Source organism: Leptonychotes weddellii, chromosome 5, assembly GCF_054177405.1.
Source record: "Leptonychotes weddellii isolate Sample4059 chromosome 5, ASM5417740v2, whole genome shotgun sequence".
NCBI classification, from domain to species: Eukaryota; Metazoa; Chordata; class Mammalia; order Carnivora; family Phocidae; genus Leptonychotes; species Leptonychotes weddellii.
In genome coordinates, this window is record NC_138373.1 from 66859946 (window position 1) to 66884285 (window position 24340).

At 45.2% G+C, this 24340-nt stretch overlaps 1 protein-coding gene across 22 annotated transcripts in view; it reads right to left on the reverse strand.

Annotated features, from left to right (window-relative positions):
- Positions 1-24340, reverse strand: part of CACNA1C (calcium voltage-gated channel subunit alpha1 C) — a 632951-nt gene that overhangs the window by 232520 nt on the left and 376091 nt on the right. For all 22 annotated transcript variants that reach the window (XR_014145548.1, XM_081820959.1, XM_081820957.1 and 19 more), the window contains 2 exons: positions 21680-21819; positions 15031-15170 (listed from right to left, as the gene is read on the reverse strand). Coding sequence is in view for 21 of the 22 variants with exons in the window: in XM_081820959.1 (XP_081677085.1) it covers positions 15031-15170; positions 21680-21819 (280 nt within the window). In the remaining variant the exon portion in view is untranslated. The remainder of the gene's footprint in view (positions 1-15030; positions 15171-21679; positions 21820-24340) is intronic.

Genomic DNA, 24340 nt, shown 5'->3' on the forward strand with positions numbered 1-24340 from the left:
GAATGGATAAAGAAGATGTGGTCCATATATACAATGGAATATTACTCAGCCATCAGAAAGGATGAATACCCAACTTTTACATCAACATGGATGGGACTGGAGGAGATTATGCTAAGTGAAATAAGTCAAGCAGAGAAAGTCAATTATCATATGGTTTCACTTATTTGTGGAACATAAGGAATAGCATGGAGGACACTAGAAGAAGGAAGGGAAAAATGAGGGAGATGGAATTGGAGGGAGAGATGAACCATGAGAGATTATGGACTCTGAGAAACAAACAGGGTCTTAGAGAAGAGGGGGGAGAGGGGATTGGTTAGCCTGGTGATGGGTATTAAGGAGGGCATGTACTGCATGGAGCACTGGGTGTTATATAAAAACAGTGGATCGTGGATCACCACATCAAAAACTAATGATGTATTGTATGGTGACTAACATAACATAATAAAATTAAAACAAACAAACAAACAAACAAAAATACCCTGGGAATCTGAGACACCAGAAAGGTACACCTGGAATAAGTAACCTACCGTACAGTAAGACTAACTCTTTTTTTAAGAAAAAGATTTTATTTATTTACTTGAGAGAGAGAGAGAGGGAAAGATAGTGAGAGAGAGCACAAGAAGGGGGGAGAGGGGGAAGCAGGCTCTCCAATGAGCAGAGAGCCCAACATGGGGCTTGATCTCAGGACTCCAGGATCATGACCTGAGCTGAATGCAGACGCTTAACTGACTGGACCACCCAGGGGCCCCAGTAAGACCAACTCTTGACAAAGCCTGTAAAGAAGCTTTGACAAGATCTGAAAGGAAAATGGAGTTTAGAGGTTGAAGGGCTTTGGCTTTTAATCAGTTTGCACCAACAAGCGAAAAGCCAAGCCTACAAAAGTTCATGGTAATCAGTCAGTAACTGAAGTGCCTGCTGAACAATCAACACTCTTAGTAAGATGATAGAATCCAGTTTTCTATAACATATTATTCACAATTCCAGTATTCAGAAGAAAATCACTAGCTATATAAAGAAATAGGAAAATGTGATACATAATCAAGAAAAATCTTTCAACAGGGAACTTAAATGAGATTGCTCAGATGTCAGACTTAGCAGACAAGGATTTTAAAACAGCTTAAAAATGTTTAAAGAATTAAAGAAAAATATATTAAAAGAATTAAAGAAGTATATGGTCTTAAAGAGAGGATAGGGAATTTCACAGATAAATTGAAAACATAAAAAGAAATCAAATGGACATCCTATAAAGAGTAACTGAAATGAAAAATTTATTGAATACATTTAATGAAGATGAACTCAGCAGAGGAAAAAGTGAGTGAACTGGAAGAATAATCAACAGAATTTATTTGATCTATAAAACAGACCAAAAAAAAAAGAAAAAAAAAAACAACCAACCTGAAGAAAACTGAACAAAGCCTCAGGGACCAATGAGATAATATAAAATCACTTAACATAGTATAATTGTAGTCTCAGAAAGGGAAGCGTGAGATTGGAGCAAAAAAATACATAGATATTTGAAGAAATAATGGCCTTAAATTCCCCAAATTGGATGAAAGCTTTCAACTTATGAATGAATCTGAAAAGCTCAGAGAACTCCAAGTAGGAAAAATATAATGAAAACCACAAGGGACATTGTAGTTAACTGCTAAAAGCCAAAGACAGAAAATCTAGAAAGCAGTCAAGAAAAAAAAGAAACATGTACAGGGGAACCATGATAAGAATATCAATGACTTTTCATCAGAGAAAATGGAGGCCGGAGAAAATGGAATGGCATCTTTATAGTTCTGAGAAACAAAATGTGTCAAACAGGAATTGTATATCCAGCTAAAATATTCCTCAAAAACAGGATGGAATAAAGACACAAGCAGAGAGAATTCTGCAGCAGCAGATCTGTGTCATATAAATCCTAGGGTGGGGGGAAATGATACCAGAAGGAAACTTGGATCTACAGAAAGGAATGGAGAGCACTAGAAATGACAAATGAGTGGGTAAATATAAAAGACTATGCTTATGTTTTTTCATAATTTACTTAAAAGGAAAACTGTTTAAAGCAAAAAAATATATTAACACTGTAGGATGGGGTTTAAATATATATATAAGTAAAAAAGATATAACAATCACACAGGATGGGGGTTTGGGTAAATGAAATTATACTATTGTTAAGTTATTACATTTGTGATGATACACAATTCAAATGTATGAATTTTATTGAATATAAATTATACTTCATTAAAGTTAATTTTTAAAAATCAATTGTAGTATTTCCCCTTTTCTAACCAGTCCAACTTGGAGCCTGAGGTAGGTAGAGAGTTGGACCCACAGGAATACTAATAGCTAATATTTGCTGAATGCTTCTTATGTGTTGAGCACAATTTTAAACACTTTATGAGCGTTTATTTATTTAATTCTCACAACAACTCTGTGGAGTAAATGCAATTTTAACCCCCATTTTATAGATCAGGAAACTGAGGCATATAGCTAGTAAGTGCTGGCTCTGGGAATCTGAACCCAGGTAGTTGGACTCCACTGTCTATGTTTTCACCTACTAATTGTCATGGATCAGCAGGAGGGAACAAACCAAGAATAACAGGTACCTGGGGCTCATGCTCTGTGTATTGATCATTTCATGGGACACTGACCCCACTGTATCTTCATTTTCTAACCCCTCATTTTTCCTTCCAGCACTTATAAAGCATGGGTCACTTGTAAGCCTAAGTGGCCTTTATTATTATCATTATTTTAAATTAGGTTACAGTCACCTTGCTGCTGGCTATTATTTCATGTTTGGGGATCTCCAGGAAAGAGCCAGGCACAAAAGAGACTCAATCATGGAGCTTCCTGAGTTTAAGAAGCTCTTTCTCCTTCTGTGAGCTGCCCCCTGCCACAGTCCTGGGCACATGATCAATACTTAATAAATATTATTGACTGGGACACCCTGGGTGGCTCAGTCAGTTAAGCATCTGCCTTCAGCTCAGGTCATGATCCCAGGATCCTGGGATCAAGCCCCACGTCAGGCTCCCTGCTCAGCGGGGAGTCTGCTTCTCCCTCTCCCTCTGCCTGCTGCTCTGCCTGCTTGTGCTCTCTCTCCGTCTGTCAAATAAATAAATAAAATCTTATAAATAAATAAGTACATATTGTTGACTTACTATATGACATGTTCTCCCACCTCTGGCCTGATTGCTAATGTGTTGGGAGCTAAAGAGTAAAGGGATTTGCCAAAGGTCATGCCCTGTCAATGACTACATCTAGAATTAGTGAGTAAAAAAAAGAAATTCTCAGGGTACTGCTGTTCTCTGCCATTGAAGCATGTGATGATATGGCTCAGAAGAATTTTAGGGTTAATACAGTTTAAACTTTCATTTCCCAGAGGAGGAAACTGAAGGTCAGAGGTTAAACAATAAGGTCACTTCCCTGGCCAGACTTAGATCCTGGTTTCTTCACCTGCAGACCCAGAGTGCCTCCCACTTTTTCACAAGTCTCTAGGTGGCAGTGATACCATTTCTCATTAGTCCCTGTAACCAAAGGGGTTCTCACCAACCATCAAAACATAAATAAACCAGCACCCTATCAATTGTCCTCAATCTTGAAAGCCACATGGAGCATCCTGATGAGAAAATGTGCCCTCCTCTAAACCACAGTGACCTGAGTCCTACAGGGAGTATTCCTGACTTGGAAAATAGTCTGAATCCATCTCTGTTCATTACTCTGGGAGAAGCACTTGGGACTATATTTGCCTATCTATAAATTAGGGATAATGTCCCTGCCTTCCTGGACCACTGGGCCAATTAATCAGCCAATAAAGCTCTTGCAGTCTGAAAGCCGTGCACTGATGCTGAATATTGCTTTTAGTTGGTGGTAACCCTAACATTTATCACCACCTACATTTTGTTCTTAAATCAAAAAGGGACATTTTCATCATGGGGGAATATCTGTGCTTTCCTTTAGTAAATATGAGAAGTTATTGCGTGATTGGATACATTCTTTGTCATTATTATTTTTTAAGCTGCTGTATGTAGAACACCAAATAATAGAGATTTTCCTGGTTTAGTCAGATACTGTTACTGATATTCAATAACCTCTCAGTAAAACTCCATGACAACAGGGCCTGGAACTTTTGAAATATGCTCACTGTTTAAATTAACTTATTTTGCTGCATTTCGGTCATCTTCCTTTCCTTACTACCTGATGCCGTGGCTCATCACAATCCATAACCTCTCTCTTCAAGAGGTGGATTTAAAGGAGTCTGTTGCTAGATGCTCCTGGGGCTTGAGAGGTAAAACCTCATCCCTGTCCATGGAATACTCATCACTAATCTCACTTTGTAGATAAAGAAACTGAGGCAATGTGAAGCAGGGAACAGAGATGTTGGTAGCAGAGCTGGGGTTGTAACTGTGCCTCTGACCTCCTATTCTGGGGCATCTGGAAGGGAGGGGTCAAGAGCTCCCAAATCAGAGGAGGGGGGTGCAATAGTAGAATTATGCTGGGTGACATGGGAGAGGGATGGGCATCAACTCCCAGCTGCCTTGAACATGACAGGTTTTGGGGGACCGGGGCGGGACCCTATTCTAAACTCTGTTCTGTTTCTGGTAGGCAAGGAATGCCAACACCAGGGAGCTGACTTCAGACTCCTCACAGCAGAGCAGGCCAGCCAACCTGTTTGGAATATTAAGAGGCCGCACTGTTTATGGCTGTCCTCCAGAGGGTCTGCCCTGCCTTCGCGAACACAAGTGGAGTGGGAAAGTGGGAGGGAGCACTGACATTCCCTCAGGCTTCCCTCTTGGGGTGGCTATGAACTAATGTGTGTGAGGGAGCTCTGTGAGCTCCAAACCCTATAGGAAACTGGAGGGTCCCATCATGACTCCTATCAGTCTTTTTACAGGGGGTGTAGGAATTGAGTCCTGTCTGCCTGCCACCAGGGAGCTGTGTGACCCCGAGAAGGCCATTTAAGATGTCTTGGTGCAGTGTTCTCATCTGTAAAATGGAAACTTGGTTGGATCAGATATCTAATGTTCCTTCCCACTCAGACGTTCTTCAAGAATGGCACCATGAGAGGAATGCACGGAACAAGGTTTCCTGTTTTAGTAAAAGAAAGTAGCAGACGAGGGACCTAGAAGATGCTGCAGACAGGATTTCTGCATGGGATGGGCAGCTTCTGGTCCCTCCTAGGGAGAAGTAGAGAGAAGGATGGACTTAGGCACTTGCCCCTGACCTTGTATCAAGTAGCCTCTTAAGTGGCTTAAGGTCCCTCATTTTGGTTTTAGGTTCCATGACATTTAAGATCCCTGTAGGACAAAAGGGATGAAAAGGCAGAGAAAGCAAATTAGAAAGTGAGGGGAAGAAGAGGCGCCAAGTCCAAGGAAATGAAAGGGAAGAGAAAGTTGAGACTGGAGAGGCAAGAGGCCTGCTACTGGCAAGGGCCGTCAGCTGGTGCAGAGAGGAAGAGCATGTGGAAGGAGAAAGAGACGCAGAGGCCAGGCAGGTCAGGCCCTTCAAGTTACGGGGAGAACAGAGATCTGGAGCGAACCGACCTGCCCAAGGTACCTGAGCTAGGTGGGCGTGAAGGCAGGGCTGGAATCTGAGTCTTCTGTCCACTTCAGGCTTAAGCTCTCCCGCCTCACCTGCAACATGCTGGCACTTTATGGAATTGTCACATGAATCAGAAGAAAGGGAGGTCCAGGAAGGTGATGACACAGGCAGAAGAAAGAGCAGAGGGTGGGGAGAGGACAACGTGCACTCAAGCCTCTGCTCTGACTCATGGGTCTTCTCTGGGACGCAGGTTTCAAAATCTGTAAATTTCAGGAGCTGAGTGACTTGATTTGCAAATATCAGCTCTAGGCAGGCTTTCCCTCATCAAATCTGGAACAGTAAGGTGTCCTTAAATTCAGTGAGGGAGCTTTTGCTGGGACCATCTCTGGTACCTGAGCTCTCCTCCTCCCTTGCAGTGCAGGCACCCCCTGGGAACACTGTCCTGGGAGCAGTAACGGTGACTGCAAATCCACTGTGGCCCACCTTACCGAAGAGCTAATTTCAGGCAGAATGGCATAACTGCTTTTGAACCATCAAAGTGTAAAAACACTCAGAAGAGTTGTTTTTAGCAGCTCTAATATGCCCCCAATGGGTCTGATTAACTGGCAGCGTTTGCTAATCAGTGTGGCCAATTTCACAGTTACTAATCTCCAGGAGGGGAGAAGCCATTCTGGGGGAAAAACTGCATTACGGGATGAGTATGGTTCACCTGGGTACTTGGGCGCTCAGGTGAGTTTGTCACTTTTGCAGCAGGAAGTTTTAAGTCAAGAATGCATTCTCTCAATAGCAATAAAGGCAGTGTGGTAGGTGTTCTGTAGTGTAAGGTCTCTGGCGGAGTGCTCAGAGAACAGGATGCCCTGGACCTGGCCTCCGGAAAGGAGGATGGGCAGGGTGGGAGAGGGTAGGCTGCTTTGGTCTGGTTCTGACCCCAGCTTTGCCACCAGCTAGCTGTGTGCAGGGAGGCTTACTGAACCTCCCTGGAGTCTAAGATCTGCCATCTGTTCTGATACTCTTTGAGGAGATTCCTGAGGCATTTTGCTGTCACTCTGCAATGCAGTCTTTTGGATATTTGCAGCAGAGAGGAAAGAACAGTCTATTTAGAAAACTGCCTTACTGGCCTGGCATCCAGGACCCACTGCGGTTTGCTCTGTGCTGAACTGCCTCACCCGGTTCTCACTATGTCCTCCTCAGTGGAGGACTGGTCCATGCGGAGACCTACGTGCTGGCCTGGGCTGGTGACCCAAACGAATGAGGTTTTCACCTCGCATGTCCTTTCATCTCTGTCCCTACATCTTCTACCAAAAACTTAAGGCTCGTTTCAAATACTGTCTCCTCATAAAGCTTTCCTGGGCTGCCACAGTCCCTGGTAAACTCACCCCTTGAATCTACTTCACTAGCATACATAATGCCTCTCTGGTAGTTTTTGGTCTCATGTTGCTATTTAACTCTTAAATGTTCTTTACCATTTAAAGTATATCTCTTTTGGAGCACCTGGGTGGCTCAGTTGGTTAAGCGTCTGACTCTTGGTTTTGGCTCAGGTCACCATCTCAGGGTCGTGGGATTGAGCTCCGTGCTCAGTGCAGAGTCTGCTTCAGATTCTTTCTCCCTCCCACTCTGCCTCTCCCTGCTTGTGCTCTCTCTGTCTCTCAAAAATCAATAAATAAAATCTTAAAGAAATAAAGTATATCTGTTTTGTCTTGATAGTGATTTTGTTGTGTTCTTCCATTTTACATGCCTTGTGTAATATCAATTGACGGGATACAATGTAATGTAACCGCTACCATTTAACTGAGCACTTACTAGAAGCAAGGCACTGTTTAAGTGCTTTGCATGCATTAACTCGTTTAGTTTTTCTAACACCACATGAAATAGGTTCTACTGTTATTTCCATTTTACTGATGAGGAAGCTAAGGCACAGAAAGGCTTAATAACTTATTTAAGGTCACAGAGTAAGTCAGTGCAGAAGCCAGGCAGTCTGATTCAAGAGCTCTTGCTCAAAACCACTATGTCTTGTCTCTCCTGGCACTTTCTATCTGGTATCCAATCAACAGGTATTTGTTGGCTGATTGGTATTGATTTGTTTTCAGGAAACAGTTCTAATCTCAGCAAGAAAAAATAGGAAGAAAGGGTCTGACCCCTCTCCACACATGGTCCTTACTGCTCCTTCTCACTTCTCAATTAGGAAGCAAACCCTTGTTTAATTGCTGTTTTCTATTCTGTGTGATTCCAGAAATGACACTTTTAACTGAGAAAGAGCTAATCTTATAAATACTCATATCACAGGGAAAGCATGTCCCATGAAAAGTCTCTACGGCATTCAAGTATCTTAACAGATGGGGATAGTATTCTATTTATCTCTGTGTCTCCAGGGCCTCATTTAGTGCTTGGCTTACAGAAAGTGCTCAATAAATGTTCACGGTGAATGGATGCTATTTTCTAAGGCTGGCTCTGGTCTTGCATGGAGGTGACTGCTCAATCCCCTTCACTGTCAAATCAAGTTGGCTGCTAGGAGTTTTTGTCAAAGACCTCACCAATCTAAAAAACACCTTCTCACCTCCATCTGTCTGATCCCTTTATTCAATCCACTCCTGAAAGTTCTTCTCCAGGAGGGCATATGGGATTGCATGGAAAGGAGGAAATGACCCTTTGCTTATTGCCCCACAAACAAATGCACTCCTGTTGTATACATTGCAAATATTTAATCACAACCCTCCATGTTATTGTTCATGTTCACTGTGTAACATTTATTCCATATGGCCTATCCTTTGGTACAGTATGCATGCCTCACAAGCAGTGGGAACTGAGATCCTTAACTGATGAAGCAAAATGGACAAAACTTTCAATTACACAGAATTGCATCGAAAGAGTCAACTAATTTTTACATCCAGAGTGAAATCACCTCCGAAAACGTATTGTATACAACCCCAGGGCCACAGTCATTCTCCTTTCTCTTCATAATTTTCTAGAATGCCTCTCCTTATTTATCTTTTAGGATCTATTCCAAATGCCACCTCCTTCAAGAAACCTTCCTGATTCTTTATCCCGATTCCCAAAAGTGTGGCATCTCCAAAGCATTCTTGTCACAGAACTCATCACATTTTTCTTAAGCTTTTTTTCTGAGGCAGCGGGAGAGCATTCTCCAATTTTTGTTCTATACAATCATTTCTTTGAACATCTTTTCTTCTACTTTTCAGTCTCTTTGAGAACACACTTAGCATCTGACTAATTTCTTTTTTTAATATTTTATTTATTTATTTGACAGAAAGAGAGAGATCACAAGTAGGCAGACAGGCAGGCAGAGGGAGAGGGAGAAGCAGGCTTCCTGCAGAGCAGGGAGCCCGATGCAGGGCTCAATCTCAGGACCCTGGGATCATGACCTGCCTTAGGTTAAGCCTAAGGCAGATGCTTAACCGACTGAGCCACCCAGGCGCCCCAGTATCTGACTCATTTCTGCATCTACTGTAACAGCTACCAGAATCTTCTATCAAGGGTGCACCCAGTAGGTTTTGTCAAATTAATATATGGCTTGCACCCTTACAATCATCTCTCTCACTCCATAATCTGTGATCTTAAGATTTCAATGATGGGGCACCTGGGTGGCTCAGTTGGTTAAAATACCCAACTCTTGGTTTCAGCTCAGGTCATGATCTCAGGGTTGAGAGATAGAGCCCCATGTCGGACTTCATGCTGGGTGTGGAATCTGCTTAAGATTCTCTCTCTCCCTTGGCCCCTCCCCCTTCCTCTCTTTCTTTCCCTCTCTAAAAAAAAAAAAGATTTCAATGGCATTTAATACACATATGGATGTTTAAAAAATAAGAGCAACTTTTTGGGCTTAGAGTTACATATCCCACAAACCATCCAACTAACCTATTTGTTATAAGAAATAACATATGTGTATATCCAAATATCACACAACTGTCACGAAGATCAAATAAGATAGAAGAAATAAACACCCTCTGGAAATGCTAAAGAGGCATTTATAACTGGAAGCTGGTTTAGCATTAGAATTTGAGTGAGCTGGGTAGTTCTTAGTAACTGCTGCGTGTAGCGCTGCCCCTCAGCCATGAGGCGGCTGAGTAGAGACAGCCATTCAGTCTACAGAGACTTACCTGGCATTGTAGATGCTGAGGATATAGCAGTGAACAAAATGAACAAAAATTGTCCTCATGGAGGTTATATTCTCGTGAGACAAGAGGAAAGTAAGTAAATAAACAAGTACATATACAGTGTGACAGAAGGTGATGAGTAAAATGGGAAAAATAAAGCAGGGAGGGGGCACAGGAGATATGAGCATGGCTGACATGGGTGGGGAGAGCGGGCCTCTCTGGTAAGATGACATTTCTGTGGAGTCTGGTCTGGTGAGCAGGCCAGCCCAGCAGAGAGTGGGGAAAGGGCGTTGTGGACACAAGAAGCAGCAAGCATGAAGTCTTGCTGGGTTTGGAATGTTGGAAGCATGGCAAGGAGGTCACGGAGGCTGGCAAGGAGGGACAGACAGAAGGGAAGGGTGGAGGGAGATGATTTCAGAGGGGAGACAAGTGAAACTGTGTAGGGCCCTGTGGGACTCTGGCTCTCATCAGTGAGTGAGGGGAGACTTGAAGGGCTCTGAGCACAGCTGTGATGTGTATTTTACAAGGATTTGTATTTCAAAAGGACCATGTTGGCTACTGTGTTGAGACTAAGCTGTGGCAAAGGGTGAGCATGGAAACAGAGAATCCAGTTAGGAAGCTACTGTAATGATCCAGGTGAGAGGTGTTGGAGGTGGTAAGAAACAGGAGTTTCTTGAAGGTATGGCCGATAGGATTTCCTGGAGGATTGCCTACAAAGGGTGAGAGAAAGCTGTAAGTCCAAGATTTGTGGCCTGTGTACCTGGAAGGATGAGGTTGACATTGACCAAGACAGGAAAGACTTTGGGAAGATTGGAAGTTCTGTTATGGATGTGGTAAGTTTGAGATGCTTAGACATCAAATTAAAGGAATGGAATAGGCAGGTAGGTATACAAGTCTGGAGTTTAGAAGAGAGGTCTGGGCTGGTAACATACAGTTTGTAGTTATTAGAAGACATTTAAGTGACATTTAATGCCAGAAGGCTCAGGATATTTAATGCCAGATACTAGGGAACAGAGTATCCCTGAGATATAGAAGAGGTCTAAGGATCGAGACTGCAGCTCTCCAATGTTAAGAGGATGAGAATGTGAGGGGAAATCAGCAAGTGATTCTGATAAGGAAAAGCAAACGAATTAAGAAAGAACAGTGTCCTGGTAGCCAAGTGATGACAGTGATTCAAAGACAAGGTATAGGGGCACCTGGGTGGCTCAGTCGGTTAAGCGTCTGCCTTCGGCTCAGGTTGTGATCCCAGGGTCCTGGGATCGAGCCCGCGTCGGGCTTCCTGCTCCGCAGGGAGTCTGCTTCTCCCTCTCCCTCTGCCTGCCGCTCTGCCTATTTGTGCTCTCTCTCTGTCAAATAAATAAATAAAATGTTTAAAAAAAAAAAAGACAAGGGATGATCAGCTACATCCAATGCTGCAGCTAGATCAAATACAACAGCACCAGAAAACTAACCACTGGATTCCGTAATGTGGAAATCACTGGTGGTCTTGACAAGAGATGTTTTACTGGAGTAATGGGGGAGAGAGCCTGACTGGTGTGGATTTAAGAGAGAACGAGAAGACAAGAATTGAAGACAACAGATAGAGGCAACTCTTTCGAGGAGTTCTGCTGAAATATGAAAGAAGACACCTAAAAGGTCTACAAAATGGAATTTGTCTAGGTTTGTAGTGGTAGGAGATATTGCTGACATCTTTCTGGATGATATCAACCAAACTAGCCCAGGGCACTTGTTCACTGTGATCTACATACTTTACTATTTAAAAGTCGCACATATAGCTCTCCAGGAGAAAGGGTGACAGGCTGGATTAGCCCTTCCTTTAAGCTCCAAAAAGAGCTACTCTGTTGGCGACCCATGGAACACAAGACACAATTGTTAGCCCTATGTATAAGCATGAAGCCACCTGCAAGGCTGCCCACAACTGCAAAACCATCTCAGTGTGATCATCTTCAATGACAAAGCTAACTTCTTGGACTGCATGGTAGGTACTATTAGGGCCTTATCTTTGAGGTACTGTACCATGTCCTCATCTTCTTGATGAGAGAATTCCAAGGTATGTTACCTCTTCCTGACCCCACCCTACAGTTCTACCATTAATTAAATGCATGTGGAGATGGGACACCTTCTTTAGGAAGTTTTTACAGTGGAACCCTAGCTACTGTATCTAATCTGATTCTCCTTTTTAATGCACTGAAGCACGAGTGACTCTCAACCATATGCATCTCTAATTAAGAACTTCTGTACTAGAGTAATTACTGTAACTATTTCTGCTAATAAACTCCTCAATCTCTTTGTTTTAGACTGTGCTATTTGTTCACAATTATTCACCCTTGCTTCTCTGTAGGTACAGTATAATTCTGTGTCCCATTATCCTTGGGACAAAGATAGCAATGTGACTTGCTTTGGCCCCTGGAAAGTGAGTAGCCATGATATAAGCCATTTTGAGCAAAAGCTTAAAATATGCTTGTGTGGCTTAGCTCTTTGCCCCCTTTTTGAGCATCTGCCCTCTGCCATGAGGAAAACATGGCCTACTGGATGCTTCTTCAACCTGGGCTCTGGAATGAGGTAGCATATAGAAGCTGGTCAAGCCCAGAGTCCAGCTAAGCCCAGAAAAGTGGCAGCTGGCCAACATCATCATGTAACATGACCAGGTATAAATGTTTCTGATTTTAAGTCACTGAGAATTTGGGATTGTTTGTTCTTATAGCAAAAGCTGACTGATACACTCTTATTAGATTGTCAGATTCCTCAAGTAAAAGGACTATATTTATTTTTTATGGTATGTCCTCATACCCAGAACAATGCTCTGAAAGTGTGGGCTCCTAATAATCATGTATATTAGAGGGTAAGATTCATTATGTCCACTGTAGTTTGGTTGGAAGTTTGGAATAGTTCATAGTTCCTATCACTGACACATTGGCTGCACCATCATATTAAGCTCCTTAAAGTCATGTTCAAAGTTATTCTCCCCTTCCTTCTCATTCCTTGATTTTAGCCTACTGAGTTATGGCTGACTGACCAAGAAAACCCAAAGAATTTAGGCTTCACAAAAGGGAAATTGGATCTTGGCCATCATATTCAGTTGAACCTTGAACAATATGAGTTGAACTGTGTAGGTCCACTTACAGGCAGACTGTTTTTGGATAAATACAGAACAGTACTGTAAATGTATTTTTTCCCACCATATGATTTTCTTTCTTTTTTTAAAGAATTTATTTATTTATTCGAGAGAGAGCATGCACAAGAGAGCACACGAGCAGGGTGGGGAGGGGCAGATGGAGAGGGAGGAATAGGTTCCCCACTGAGCAGGGAGCCTGACTCAGGGTTCCATCCCAGGACCCTGGGATCATGACCTGAGCTAAAGGCAGATGCTTAACTGACTGAGCCACCCAGGTGTCCCTGTATGATTTTCTCTTTCTTTCTTTCTTTCTTTTTCTTCTTCTTTTTTTAAAGATTTTATTTATTTATTTGAGAGAGAGAGAGCATGAGATGGGGAGGGGCAGAGGGAGAGGGAGGAGCAGACTCCCCACTGAACAAGGAGCCCAATGCAGGGCTCGATCCCAGGACCCTGGGATCATGATCTGAGCTGAAGACAGACACTTCACTGAATGAGCCACCCAGGCACACCCCTATATGATTTTCTTAATAACATTTTCTTTTCTCTAACTTACTTCATTATAAGAATATAGTATAACACCTATAAAATATGTGTTAACTGTTTATGTTATTGGTAAGACTTCTGGTCAACAGTAGGTTATTAGTAGTGAAGTTTTGGAGGAGTCAAAAGTTATACGTTAATTTTCAACTGCGCAAGGTGGGGGTCAGCACACCTAATCCCCACATTGTTTAAGGGTCGACTATACTGTTTCCAGTCCTAGATGCCCTAAAATGGTTAAGGCCAAGTAGAAAGAATCTGTTCCAAATGTGTTTGTGTGGCTTAGCTCCATGTTCACTTTTGAGACAGACCATAGACTTTGCCCAAGGGGCTCCACTGCAAAGAAAACATTCCAACTCTTGCCTTCATTTATCTAGTAAATTCCCCTAACTTGTAGAGACCATTGTAGGCATGGTGCAGGAACAGAGACAATATAAGCCACAGTTCTGGGCTTCCAGGGGCTTATAATGTAATTGAAAAGATGGGATACATTTGTAAAAGTCTAAGACAATCAAGAATTTTATACTAGCTAATCCTTTACAAGAAGTTGTATAGGAGAGAAAGTTGGTTTGGAAGTCAGGAGACCTGACTTCCTAGTCCTGCTCTGCTGCTGGTTAGTTAGGTTTCTTTGGGAAAATATTTTCACTCTTCTGTGCATGTACGGAAAGAATAGAACAGGTTAATACAAGGTTCTTCACGTTTCTATGGTAAGGGCTCGGTGTTCAGAGGACGTCTTTGTTTTCCTGTCCCCTGCTCCCATCTCCAAGCTTGTATGGTTTCAGCCCAGTCATAGGGACCTTCTCTACCTTGAGTTATGGACCAGATCTGATGGAGCTGACTTGAGAGGGAAAAATCTCAGCATGCAAGTCCAGAATTATGCTCAGATCGCACCAATCAATCAAGGAGGAGTGGAATGAGGAGCTCTCTGAAAGTTGACTTAATCCCCAAGAGCAACTGGGGCTGTGTTTTGTTGGGGGTGATGCTGGGTGCCCGAAGCTGCTGTTTTCAGTGCCTGGGGTTCATCCATAGTGGGGCAGGCTTCTGGAGGAAGAGGTAGAAGAGGGGCTGTCCACTGGACTGATATCTGGATAGACAATATCTCTCCAATGCCCTCTGGCCTGATTCAGAGAGCTGAACACCCTCCACCCTTGGGCAAAACCAATTCTCACAAAGGCAGGCAGCCTGTCCATAAATAGGGCTTCTGAAGCCGGAAATGTCCCATTTGACATGAAAGAAGGAGAGGGTTGAGAGAAATGGCAAATAGAACTTTTTGAACATCCACTGATGCTTTTCTGATTGTTCTTTGGAAAAATACAGAAAGTAGAGATAATCTCATTGGCTAAAATACCTTGACCCTGAGCCTCAGGGATTAGCCTTCTCTGCTCACCAGGCTCCTCTGCTGCAAATGTATTTAAATCCCCAGCCCAGGGCCTGGGGGTAGGGGGAGGGAGTGGGGGCGGGGCTCAGATGGCCAAGGGATTTCTTTCTCCGGGTAGCCTGTCTTCATTTGGCTGTTTGGCTGCTATGGATTCTTTCCAGGAGTTTACAGGAGCCGGGGCTACAGTGTGTTCTCATGGACTCACATCAGAGTTAGGTTCTTTAAAGCAAAGAAATTCATTTAAGAAAAAACACTGCCGTTTATATGGAATCAATTTTCCTGGCAAAGTGCTCCTGGCAACTCAGCACAGGACAGCAGGGGGTGGGTGACAAGATACCACTGTGAACCAGAAGAATGGCTTTACTTACTTGGGACTCCAGACACCAGGCGCAAGGGGCGCAGCACACGGAATGCCCTCAGTGCCTTCACGTCAAATCCAGCTCCTTTCCCTCCCAGAGCATTTGCCCCATCGGCTTTGGTTGCTTGTTCTAAAATTGCACTAAAAAGCCTAGAAGAGAGGAAGGGGAGACGGAGCTGTCAGACCCTGAATTCTCTGGAGGAAGCTTGGGAGAGCAGAGTTTGCAGGCATCCCCAGCCCAGGAACCAGAGCCAAGGTGTGTGCGTGGGAGGTACTGTGACCATCCTAAGATGACATCCCTTCGGTGTGGGTATCGCCCTGCCAAGGGCATCACCACTGCCCAGAGAGGTCTGAGAGGCGATGGGCAGGCCCTTTGCAGTCATAAAGCCGTGCACGAACACAACTGGTTTTGTGTAAGCTGGGCGGCCTGGACAGAAGTGTAAAGTTGCTAAAGTTTGCTGGAGTGTCTCCGTCCCTTTGCAGTGCCCTCTCTCCACTCCATGGTTTCCTAGCTCCTGCCCTCACATGGCCAGGAACCATACCCTCTCTCGTTCCCACACACCTCCTTACTCCTAATGATTCCCCTTTGATTTTGCCTGGGCACAAATAGAAGATCCCATAGACATTGGCTTTGTGCTGCAGATACAAGGATGGGAAACTAACCACTGGCTTTAGCAACATGCAGACTCCTGAGACTTTGAAAACAACTGTTTTGGAGAAGTGATGGGGACAAATGCCTAATGGATATGGGCTCAAGAGAGGATAGGAAGAAAAGTCCGAGATAGCGCTAATAGAAATATGATGCAAGCCACAACTATGAGGCATATATATAATTTAAACTTTCTAGCAGCCACATTAAAAAAGTAAAAACAGGCGAAATTAACTGTGATAATATATTTTATTTACTACAACATAACCAAAATATTATCATTTCAACTGTAATAAATCCAAAGAATTTTTCATGAGATGTTTGTTACTCCTTTTGTGCTAAATCTTCGAAATCTGCCATATATGTTACATGGACAGCGTGTTTCAACTCCGATTAGCCACATATCCTGTACGGAGTGGCCGCACGGCTGGTGGCTAGTGGCTACAGTATAGACAACACTTCTGAGGAATTTTGCTGGAAAAGGTAGTAGAAGAAAAAAGATGGTTGCCAGAAGAGGGTGTGGAATCAAGGGAGTCGTGTTTGTTTTTAAATGGGAGATCCAGCGGCATTTTTATATGTGACGGGAGGTATGCAACAGAGATAGACAATCTGACCATGCAGAAGAGAGAGAACAATTACTGGAAGGATTGCTGTCCTGCAGGAGGCGGAAGGGATCTCTTGCACCCTGAAGGGTACTGGCCCTAGATAGGGGAAGGGTGGTTTATCATGGTTCAAATGGGAAGGTACATCATAGGGGTACAGATGTTCTCCTTGGTTACATGTGTTTTCTCAGGGAAACAGGTAGCAAGGTCATCGGCTGAAAATGTGAATGGGGAGCAGGTATTGGAAGTTTAAAGGGGGAGGCTAAGGTATAAAAGACTCACCAAAGGAAGTGGAGGAGTGAATGGAGTAGCACATAGAGTAGGGTTGCCAGGTATCATCAAGGACCTATTTGAAGTTTGTGGTCACAAGTGTCAGGTGAAACCCATCAGCCTCAGCTTTGCAGGTTTCTCTACCCCTTTTAGTGGCACAGCTTCAGGTACCAGATGGATTTCCATCTAGTTGGATTTGATTAGGGTTGGTGTTTTTCCAAATGAGCAAGGTAAGTGAAGAGAGGAAGAAGGAAGTTGACTGTACACACAAGTGAGAGATTGTGATAGGGCTGGGCATCTAAGCTGGTTAAAAGGAGGACTGGACACAACAGGCAGAGGAACAGAGAGTATGGGACAGGATGAATGGATTGTCAGAGTCAAAGTGCTAGAGGGAGTAAGCTGGAAAGATGGCTGGTAGTGTTTCCAGAGCAGGGTGTTTGGTTTGAGATTATGGGGGAGGGCACGGCTATTAGTTACTGCAGGGATATTGGCTATCACCATGGGAGTGGGCATCTGAGATAGGATGGAGTCAGGATCCCTGGGCGGGGGGTGGGGGGTGTAGATATCAAGGAACCAAGAAGCTACTGGAGGGGACAGCAGGAATAGTGAGGCTGGAGAGAGTTGGGAGTGAGCCAAGAGCTCCTGTCTTCAAGGAATGAGGAGTCCCCAGAGGCCTAGAAGGGGACCCCATAGGGAGAAGTAGGAGTGGAAGGGTTTGATCACACACATCAGAATCAGAGGTGACTAGGAAGCGGGGAGGGCCAGCAGTCTGAAAGCAGAAATAAGAGAAATGCAGGGCCCCTCTCCTGACCTCCTGGCTGTGGAACAAGGCATTTGGGAGAGAGTGGCCATCTCTTGAGAGACTGTGATGGAGTAGGACCCTTGGGGGAGCCAGGAGGTTAAGTGAGTGGCCAGAGACAAAGCTGAGGGTTTAGGGCAGCCCTTGGGCCACTCGCTCTGTACATGGAGTTTTGCTGGAGCTCAGCTACACCCCTCATTCACATACTGCTGCTGTCCATTGCTGTTTTCTCGGAAGAGGTGACTAGTCGGGACAAAGCGCACAGCTTGTGAGCTGAAAATGCGTATCTGGCCCTTTACAGAAAATGTCTGCTGACCCCTGAATGGGCAGTGGGCTTTGGGGAACACAAGGCACAGTGGAAAGGTTTCAGGGGGATGGCGAGGGAGAGGGGGCACAGGGTTCAAAGAACCACGTGGGAATGGGAGCCCGGAATTTTGGGCTTTTGTGGTAACCAAGAAAAATAGGGGAAAGGACACATGGGGGCAATTTCTGTCCTTTATACGAGAGATGACTACCAACTCACTGTCAGCAGAGTGTGTGCTGGGCTGTGGCCGGGGATCAAGGGGGAAGCCCAGGTATCAGAACTGGGGCCCCACATCTGACCTGCATTCAAGGCCAGGGCAACTTCGTTCTTGAGGAATAGGCTTGAGCTCCTGAAATGACTCATGCCCAGGGAACTGGATCTGGAAACACAGGAGGCTGCAGCTGGGGGCTTAGCTTTGCAGAAACACAAATCTAGGCAGGGCCCAGCGAGGACGGGGTTGGTCTAGATGAAGGATTTCCAAACTGTGCTCCATGGAACTGCTTAGGGACTTCTTGGGCAGCGAGGCCAGAGATAAGTGGTGGGAATAGAGTGGCTTTTGTGGCTCTCTGAGTAAGGCTTTGCTTGAACAATGGGTTTTGTAGCTAAAAGAAGTTTGACAACTCTGGCCAGACCACATCTAAAGTCTTTCTCAGCCCTGTGATTCTTTCAGCTCAGCTTGGCAGTTTGATGGTGTCATATGTTAGCTGGTGATGCCTTGAACCCCAGGCAGAGTTGCCAGGATGGGGGAAACGGGCTTCTTTCTCTGCAGAGAAATGTTCTTTCCACTGAAGTCTAGATCGCTGAAATCTTAGAAAATGGAGACCAGTTTGCAAGTTTGTCAAACAACATTCAAACCAGATTTGGTTCCTAGTATTTCCTGGAAGAAAGCAATACGCTTATTAGGGTACAAGATGTTCACATAATATTATTTATTGAAGGGAACAGAGGTTAGACAACTTTCTTTTCTTTTCTCTGCCCCAACTTGACGCAGACACTTTATTAAGTGTCTGATTTTAATTTTGAAAAGGTAGAAAATTCAGGAATGGGTCTAGGAAGTGTTCTTGGCTTGTAGGGACTGGTGTGTTTCTCCTTGATTAGATACTGTAAAGCTGAACCCACTGCTTTGTGCCTATCTGTCCCTAAGGGCTGGGTTCAGATATGGATGCTTGGCAGGGGGATTCTTCAGGAGTTGTGTCTGGCAGTTCCTTAGCTGGACTTGGAGCTTTTAAAAAGAGGACAACACAGCTCTAGAGGGCCCAGCAGTTCAGAAAGGCAGAGCCACCATACTGGGAGAGAGATGGTAGCAAAAGCCCTTGCAGCTGGAGTAGAATGTCTCAGGCAGGGGGATCTAGTGAGGATCCCTAGGTCCCTGGCTTGAGGTGGGGAGAGGTAGCTCACAGAGGCCTCTGAAGTCCTCCCCACTTTCATTCAGCAGTCTCATCTCCCCACTGTACCAAGGACACCCTTCCACTTTAGGAAGGAAATGTGACAGGTCTGTGGGGGTTAGGCAATGCCTCTTGTCACAGGACCCCGCGTGGCAATGCCGACATGAGAGAGCAGCTCTTGGCCTGGCACTCAGGCAGCAGGCAGGCAAACCCGGCTCTCCCAGGGCAAGGCAGATTCCCCTCTGATTGTAGGAGAGCCCAAGAAACCGTCCCCTAAGTGGCTGCAGAGGAGGGGCCCGGGAGAGTAGGTATTTCCCAGGAGACATAAGGGAAATAGACAGATATCCATTTACTAAAAAAAAAAAAAAAAAAAAAAAGGGCAGGAAAAGGAGGCATAGCAGTAGAGAGGAGGTTGCTACACCGTGTGTGTGTGTGTGTGTGTGTGTGTGTGTGTGTGTGTGTGTGTGTGATTTTTCAAGTTAGAAGGATGGGCCAAGATTGAGACTAGACAGAGAGCCGCTAGGACCAATGCCCTTGGAGAAGAGAAACTGGGTGTCAAATATGTCCGTGCGTGCTAGTAATGGGGGAAAAGCCCAACTGGTCATGTGAGCCACAAGCTAAGCAACCACTAGCATCAAAAACTCTGTGGCTTGAACAGCCAACCAGAGGCATCTTTTGGAAGAGGGCCAGTCTGGATGCTTTCCTCTTCATCAGCTTCACGGCCCAGACCCCAAAAAGATGTGACTGAAATCTGGGCTGACCCCACGAAGCCTGCCCTCTGTGGTTACCGGGAGGAGCAGCAGGGCGAGGGGTAAAGCAAGGTCCAAACAAGCAGAAGACGCAGACCGCAAGGCAAGGCATCTGCTCCCTCCCTCCCGAGCTCCGGTTTAAGCTCTGCTCTGTGCTTCCAGTTTCGACCTCCCAGGCTGCAGGTGAGGCCCTGGAGGGGGCAGAGCATGGTACGCAGTCAACTCTAACTCATTCCATAAACGTGAGAAGAAGATATAGCTTCTCTGCCAAAACAAAATTAGTCCCTGAAGGCACCCTTATCTCTCTATCAATCTCATTCCTGGGGCTCTTTTCTAGGCATATGTGAAAGGTTCCCCAGAGCCCGAGGCCGTGAGAAAGACACTGAATTTGAAAGGATTTAGGGGCATGTGGAACAAGGCACCTTAAATGCCTTTGCTATGGTTTACCGGAGTTAATTCAAGGCATTTGTTTGGTTATTCTTTGTTTATCCGGGTGTGAACAAAAGCAGCAAATTCTCTTATAACTGCATCCTCACTCTGAGTCCTCTGGAGCCAGATCTATGCCTGGCAAATACTCCAATAACTTTAGTGCTTCTCATGTCACCCAAATATCCTTGGTGTTAATGTGGCCAAAGTGTGTCTTTCATTGGCTGTGCAAAAAAAGACAACAAAGAAAAACCCCTAAAGCAGTTCCAAACAACCCTAATAAGTCATTCAGATGGCCAGAGGCAAGGAAATAACTTCTCAATGGTCTTGATTTGCTCTTGTTATTTCCTGCAGGAAAGACCAGACACTCCCATGAGATGATGAGCAGTGAGTGCTCTGGAGGAGTCCACAAGGACCTGTCTTCACTGGGATGGCACAAATGGTGCCAATCAAAAATAGGTTCCTGGGATATGGGCCCAGTGACATATTGACCTTGACGCTGAAGGCTAGCGGAACTCCACGGGAGTAAAAATGCAAGGTGGCCACCATGTGACCACTCTCCAGGCTCAGAGAAATGACAGATCAGCTCCGAGAAGCCCAAGTAGAATCTGCTGTAGGGTGCCCTCCCTTCACAAAAGAGAGGAGCAGTTAAAACTTCATCAACTGTGTCTTAATGAACTACATTTCACATAGCACATGTACAGGATCTTTTTGTAAAGTTGCTAACTCCTAGATAAGGAGATCATCACTTCCGAATTTTATTTATGATTCTTTACATTGCTTTTTTTTTTTAAAGCATATATTGACCTTGATTTATCTCATGCTACAGCGGAACAGCGTGTTTGGGGAAGGTGTATTTGGTTCTACTTAGGCCACCCACGACCTTGGCCCTTCAAAGTTCTCTGTTGTTTCCTCACCCACTTATCTCAAGCAGCCTGTTTCCTGGGGCCCCCGATGAGGCCCACTGTAGAGGTGAGAGTGGGCATCCATGGCACCTATGCCAGCTTCAGCCCCACCCCCATGCCCATGGGCTGCTCGCCAGGCCAACTGGACGAACTCTGCTCAGGAACACAGCAGGGGAACTGGTTCGAAGAGCTGTCGGGCCAGATGTGGTTGGAGATGGAATAAAAGACCTCAAGCAGAGGAATCTCCTCAGCTGCAAAGAGGATGCTGAGTTCCATTAAAAGCCCTCAGGTTCCACTCTGTGTTGTGGTGTGTGTGTGTGTGTGTGTGTGTGTGTGAATGCACGCATGTGAGCATGTGTGTGAGGGAGATGTTCTTAAGTAAGAGCTCTTTTCCCTTTGGAGAAAGTCTGAATTCAAAGTGACTTTTAATGGATCCTCTCATCTTGCCTGGTGCCCAGTGCAGCTGTGACCAAATAAAAAAGAGATACAAATAACAGAAGGAAACAGAGGCACATGTTGGTGGATAGTAAGGGGTGAGGGGAGGGAAGAGAGAAAGGTAGTGATACTTACCCTACAACCACAATTATAAAATCTAGTAAATTCCAACCATTGCGGAGGTAAGCGTTGGGGTGAAAGAGAAGTCCATAGGCTATTACTTTTAGAAATGCTTCCACAGTAAAAATTATGAGAAAGAGATATTCCACTCGTTCCTAGGAAACAAAAATAGAAGGGAGAGAAAAATAAAGTCAATGAGATCGGGGATCTGGAAAGTTCTGAACCAGCAGATCTCACAAGCAGGTGGAGGAGAGTGCTGTCCACTCTGTGGTGGGATCTAGGAGGACCTGGGTAGGACCTCCTAGCCAGATTACCAACTCCCCAGTCTGTTCCAACCTTAGACCTCCAATTCATTGGGCATTAAGGGTTTTTTTTAGTCTTCGAATGTCCCATTAAAATGCAAATATTAGGGTGGTAGAAAAATGACACATTTTGGAAAAACATCTTATTTAGTTAATCAGTGAATGTTTCATTGTACCTTCTCAGAAGAGAACTCATAATGTCTTGATCTAGAGGGAAATGATGCCAAGACAGAGGAGAACAGTGCTCAGAAAGGAGGGGACAAAACCACAGGAAAAGTGTACCGCCACCTTGAGGTAACAAACCCTGAAGATAAAGAAACCATCTTGGGGGAGTGTACTAACCACATTCTCCAAACTGATAGACCAGGAATACAGCCGCAAAGAAGTTGAGACATTGAAAAGCTCCTAACAATGGTTGAAACACAGGCAATCTGCTCATATACCCTGACCCTGAACTAGAAGTCTCTCTCTTTCTTGAGAAAATAAAAATCTTTGTCCAAAGACAGACCCCGTCAGCTGAGAAAATCAGCATTTCCAGGATGGAGGCAGGCACTGGGGTGGGGCAGTGAAGAAAAAGGCTCATCTCTTTTCTCAAAGGGTGGGAGGTAGTGTTTTTCCTCCCTTTGCCACCTTGAAGAAGGCTTTGCATTTGAGGATGAAGCTCCTGTCCCTGGGAGCCCACACTTAACAGGACAAACTCGTTGGCTCAATTAGAGCGAGCCGACTCTGTGCTGATTCACTGGCTTCCCTCACCACTAATTGCTTTCTCCCACAACCTTGTTCCCAGTGCAGAGCCTTAATGGCCCCCACCAGGCAAAGGCTGCCTGGATGCCTTCATGCTCCACTGCTCGCCTCTGCAGGAGCCTCAGCCCATCTCTCACTGGAGCCACAAAACACTGGTCCACATGGCATTCGGCCACAGATCCTCCAAGCAGGACAGGCCCAGTCACAGCCCCCAGGAAGCAGTAAGCACAGAACTCCCAGACCTATCTTCCCATCCTGTGTTGGGTCAGATGGAGCTCACCTGGGAAGGCATACTCGCTCTTGCCCAGCCTGCTGGGAAGGTGCTCCAAGCCCAGGGGCATTGAAGTCTGATGGGTAGCTCTGTGGGGGGAGGCTAGCCCACACATATACCTGTGCTCCCATCATTCTTTCTGATTTGCTAGACTTGGCATGAGTGCAGACCTCACTGTGCCCAGCTCCGGGTGAAGCAGTTTGAGGAGGCAAAGTTTAAAAATGCAGAATTCTGGGCCCTACCCAGACCTATTGAGGCGGATCTCCTGGCTATGGAGCCTGGAAATGTGCATTGCAGATGATTCCAGGTGTTTCTGAGGCACCCCGAAGTTTAAGAACCAGTAGCCCATGTGCCGATGAAGGCCCTGATCAGGCAGTAGCTGTGGGAAGGGAATGGAGAAGCCAGCATTAATCTGCACCTCAGAGGCAGGATTGTCTTTTACTCACTACCTATTACAGAGGTGGGGTGGGGGAGCATGACCCAGGAACAAATAACAGTATGTGGGAGCCTCTGGTCTTTTAAAATTAGGTGATGTTGGGTTAAAATGGGTTGATTCGGTTGATGATGGGTTAAACCCCATCAGGACGGAGTTGAAAGGGAAAACATGTGCAACCTGAGGGAGTTTGTGGAAGGTGTGTGTGTGTGCAGAGCTTCAGGTAATGTGGGCATCTGATCAGCTGGAGTGAAGGTTACGGGGCTGGAGAGGTGGGTAGGCGCAAGATGACCAGGGGCTTTGGAGCAGCCCCTGGGTGCTCGGATTCTATCCTGAGGAGATAGTGAATGTTGGAGTCAGACGTGTGCTATAATCTGGCACCAGTCTAGAGAGTGAGGGTGGCGATGGGGGTGGAGGGAGTTGGGGGGTGACCCATGCAGAGACCATGGAGGCTTGAGCCAAGGTAGACAACGGGATTGGCGAGAACTAGGTGGGTTTTAGAGATAGAAAGAAGGTAATTTGGTTTCTGGCTGCATGTAGGGGTTGGGGAAAGACACAGCAGAAGTGCTCCCCACCCCCGAGTTTTCTAACTTGGGCGACTCTGGATGGTGATGCCTCTCACTGCAGTGGGGGACTTGAGGGGAGAGCCATCAGTTCTGGACTTGCTGAGTTAAAGCATTTGTGGGACATTTGTGGGGTTACTGGTGATCAGACATAGGAGGTCAGGGGGAGTCCAGCTTGCAGGGAGGGCTGAATGAGGTTGCCCAGGGAGAGCGTGCCAACTAAAGAGAGGAGAGATGAGGCTGGAATCCCTCTCAGTAAGGGGCAATCTCATCCCTTGGAAAGCACTTTCACATTATGGGAATGTACCTCCTTGGCAGAAGTTATCCTGCTTAAAGCCATTGAGTTGGAGAGATAGAATCTTA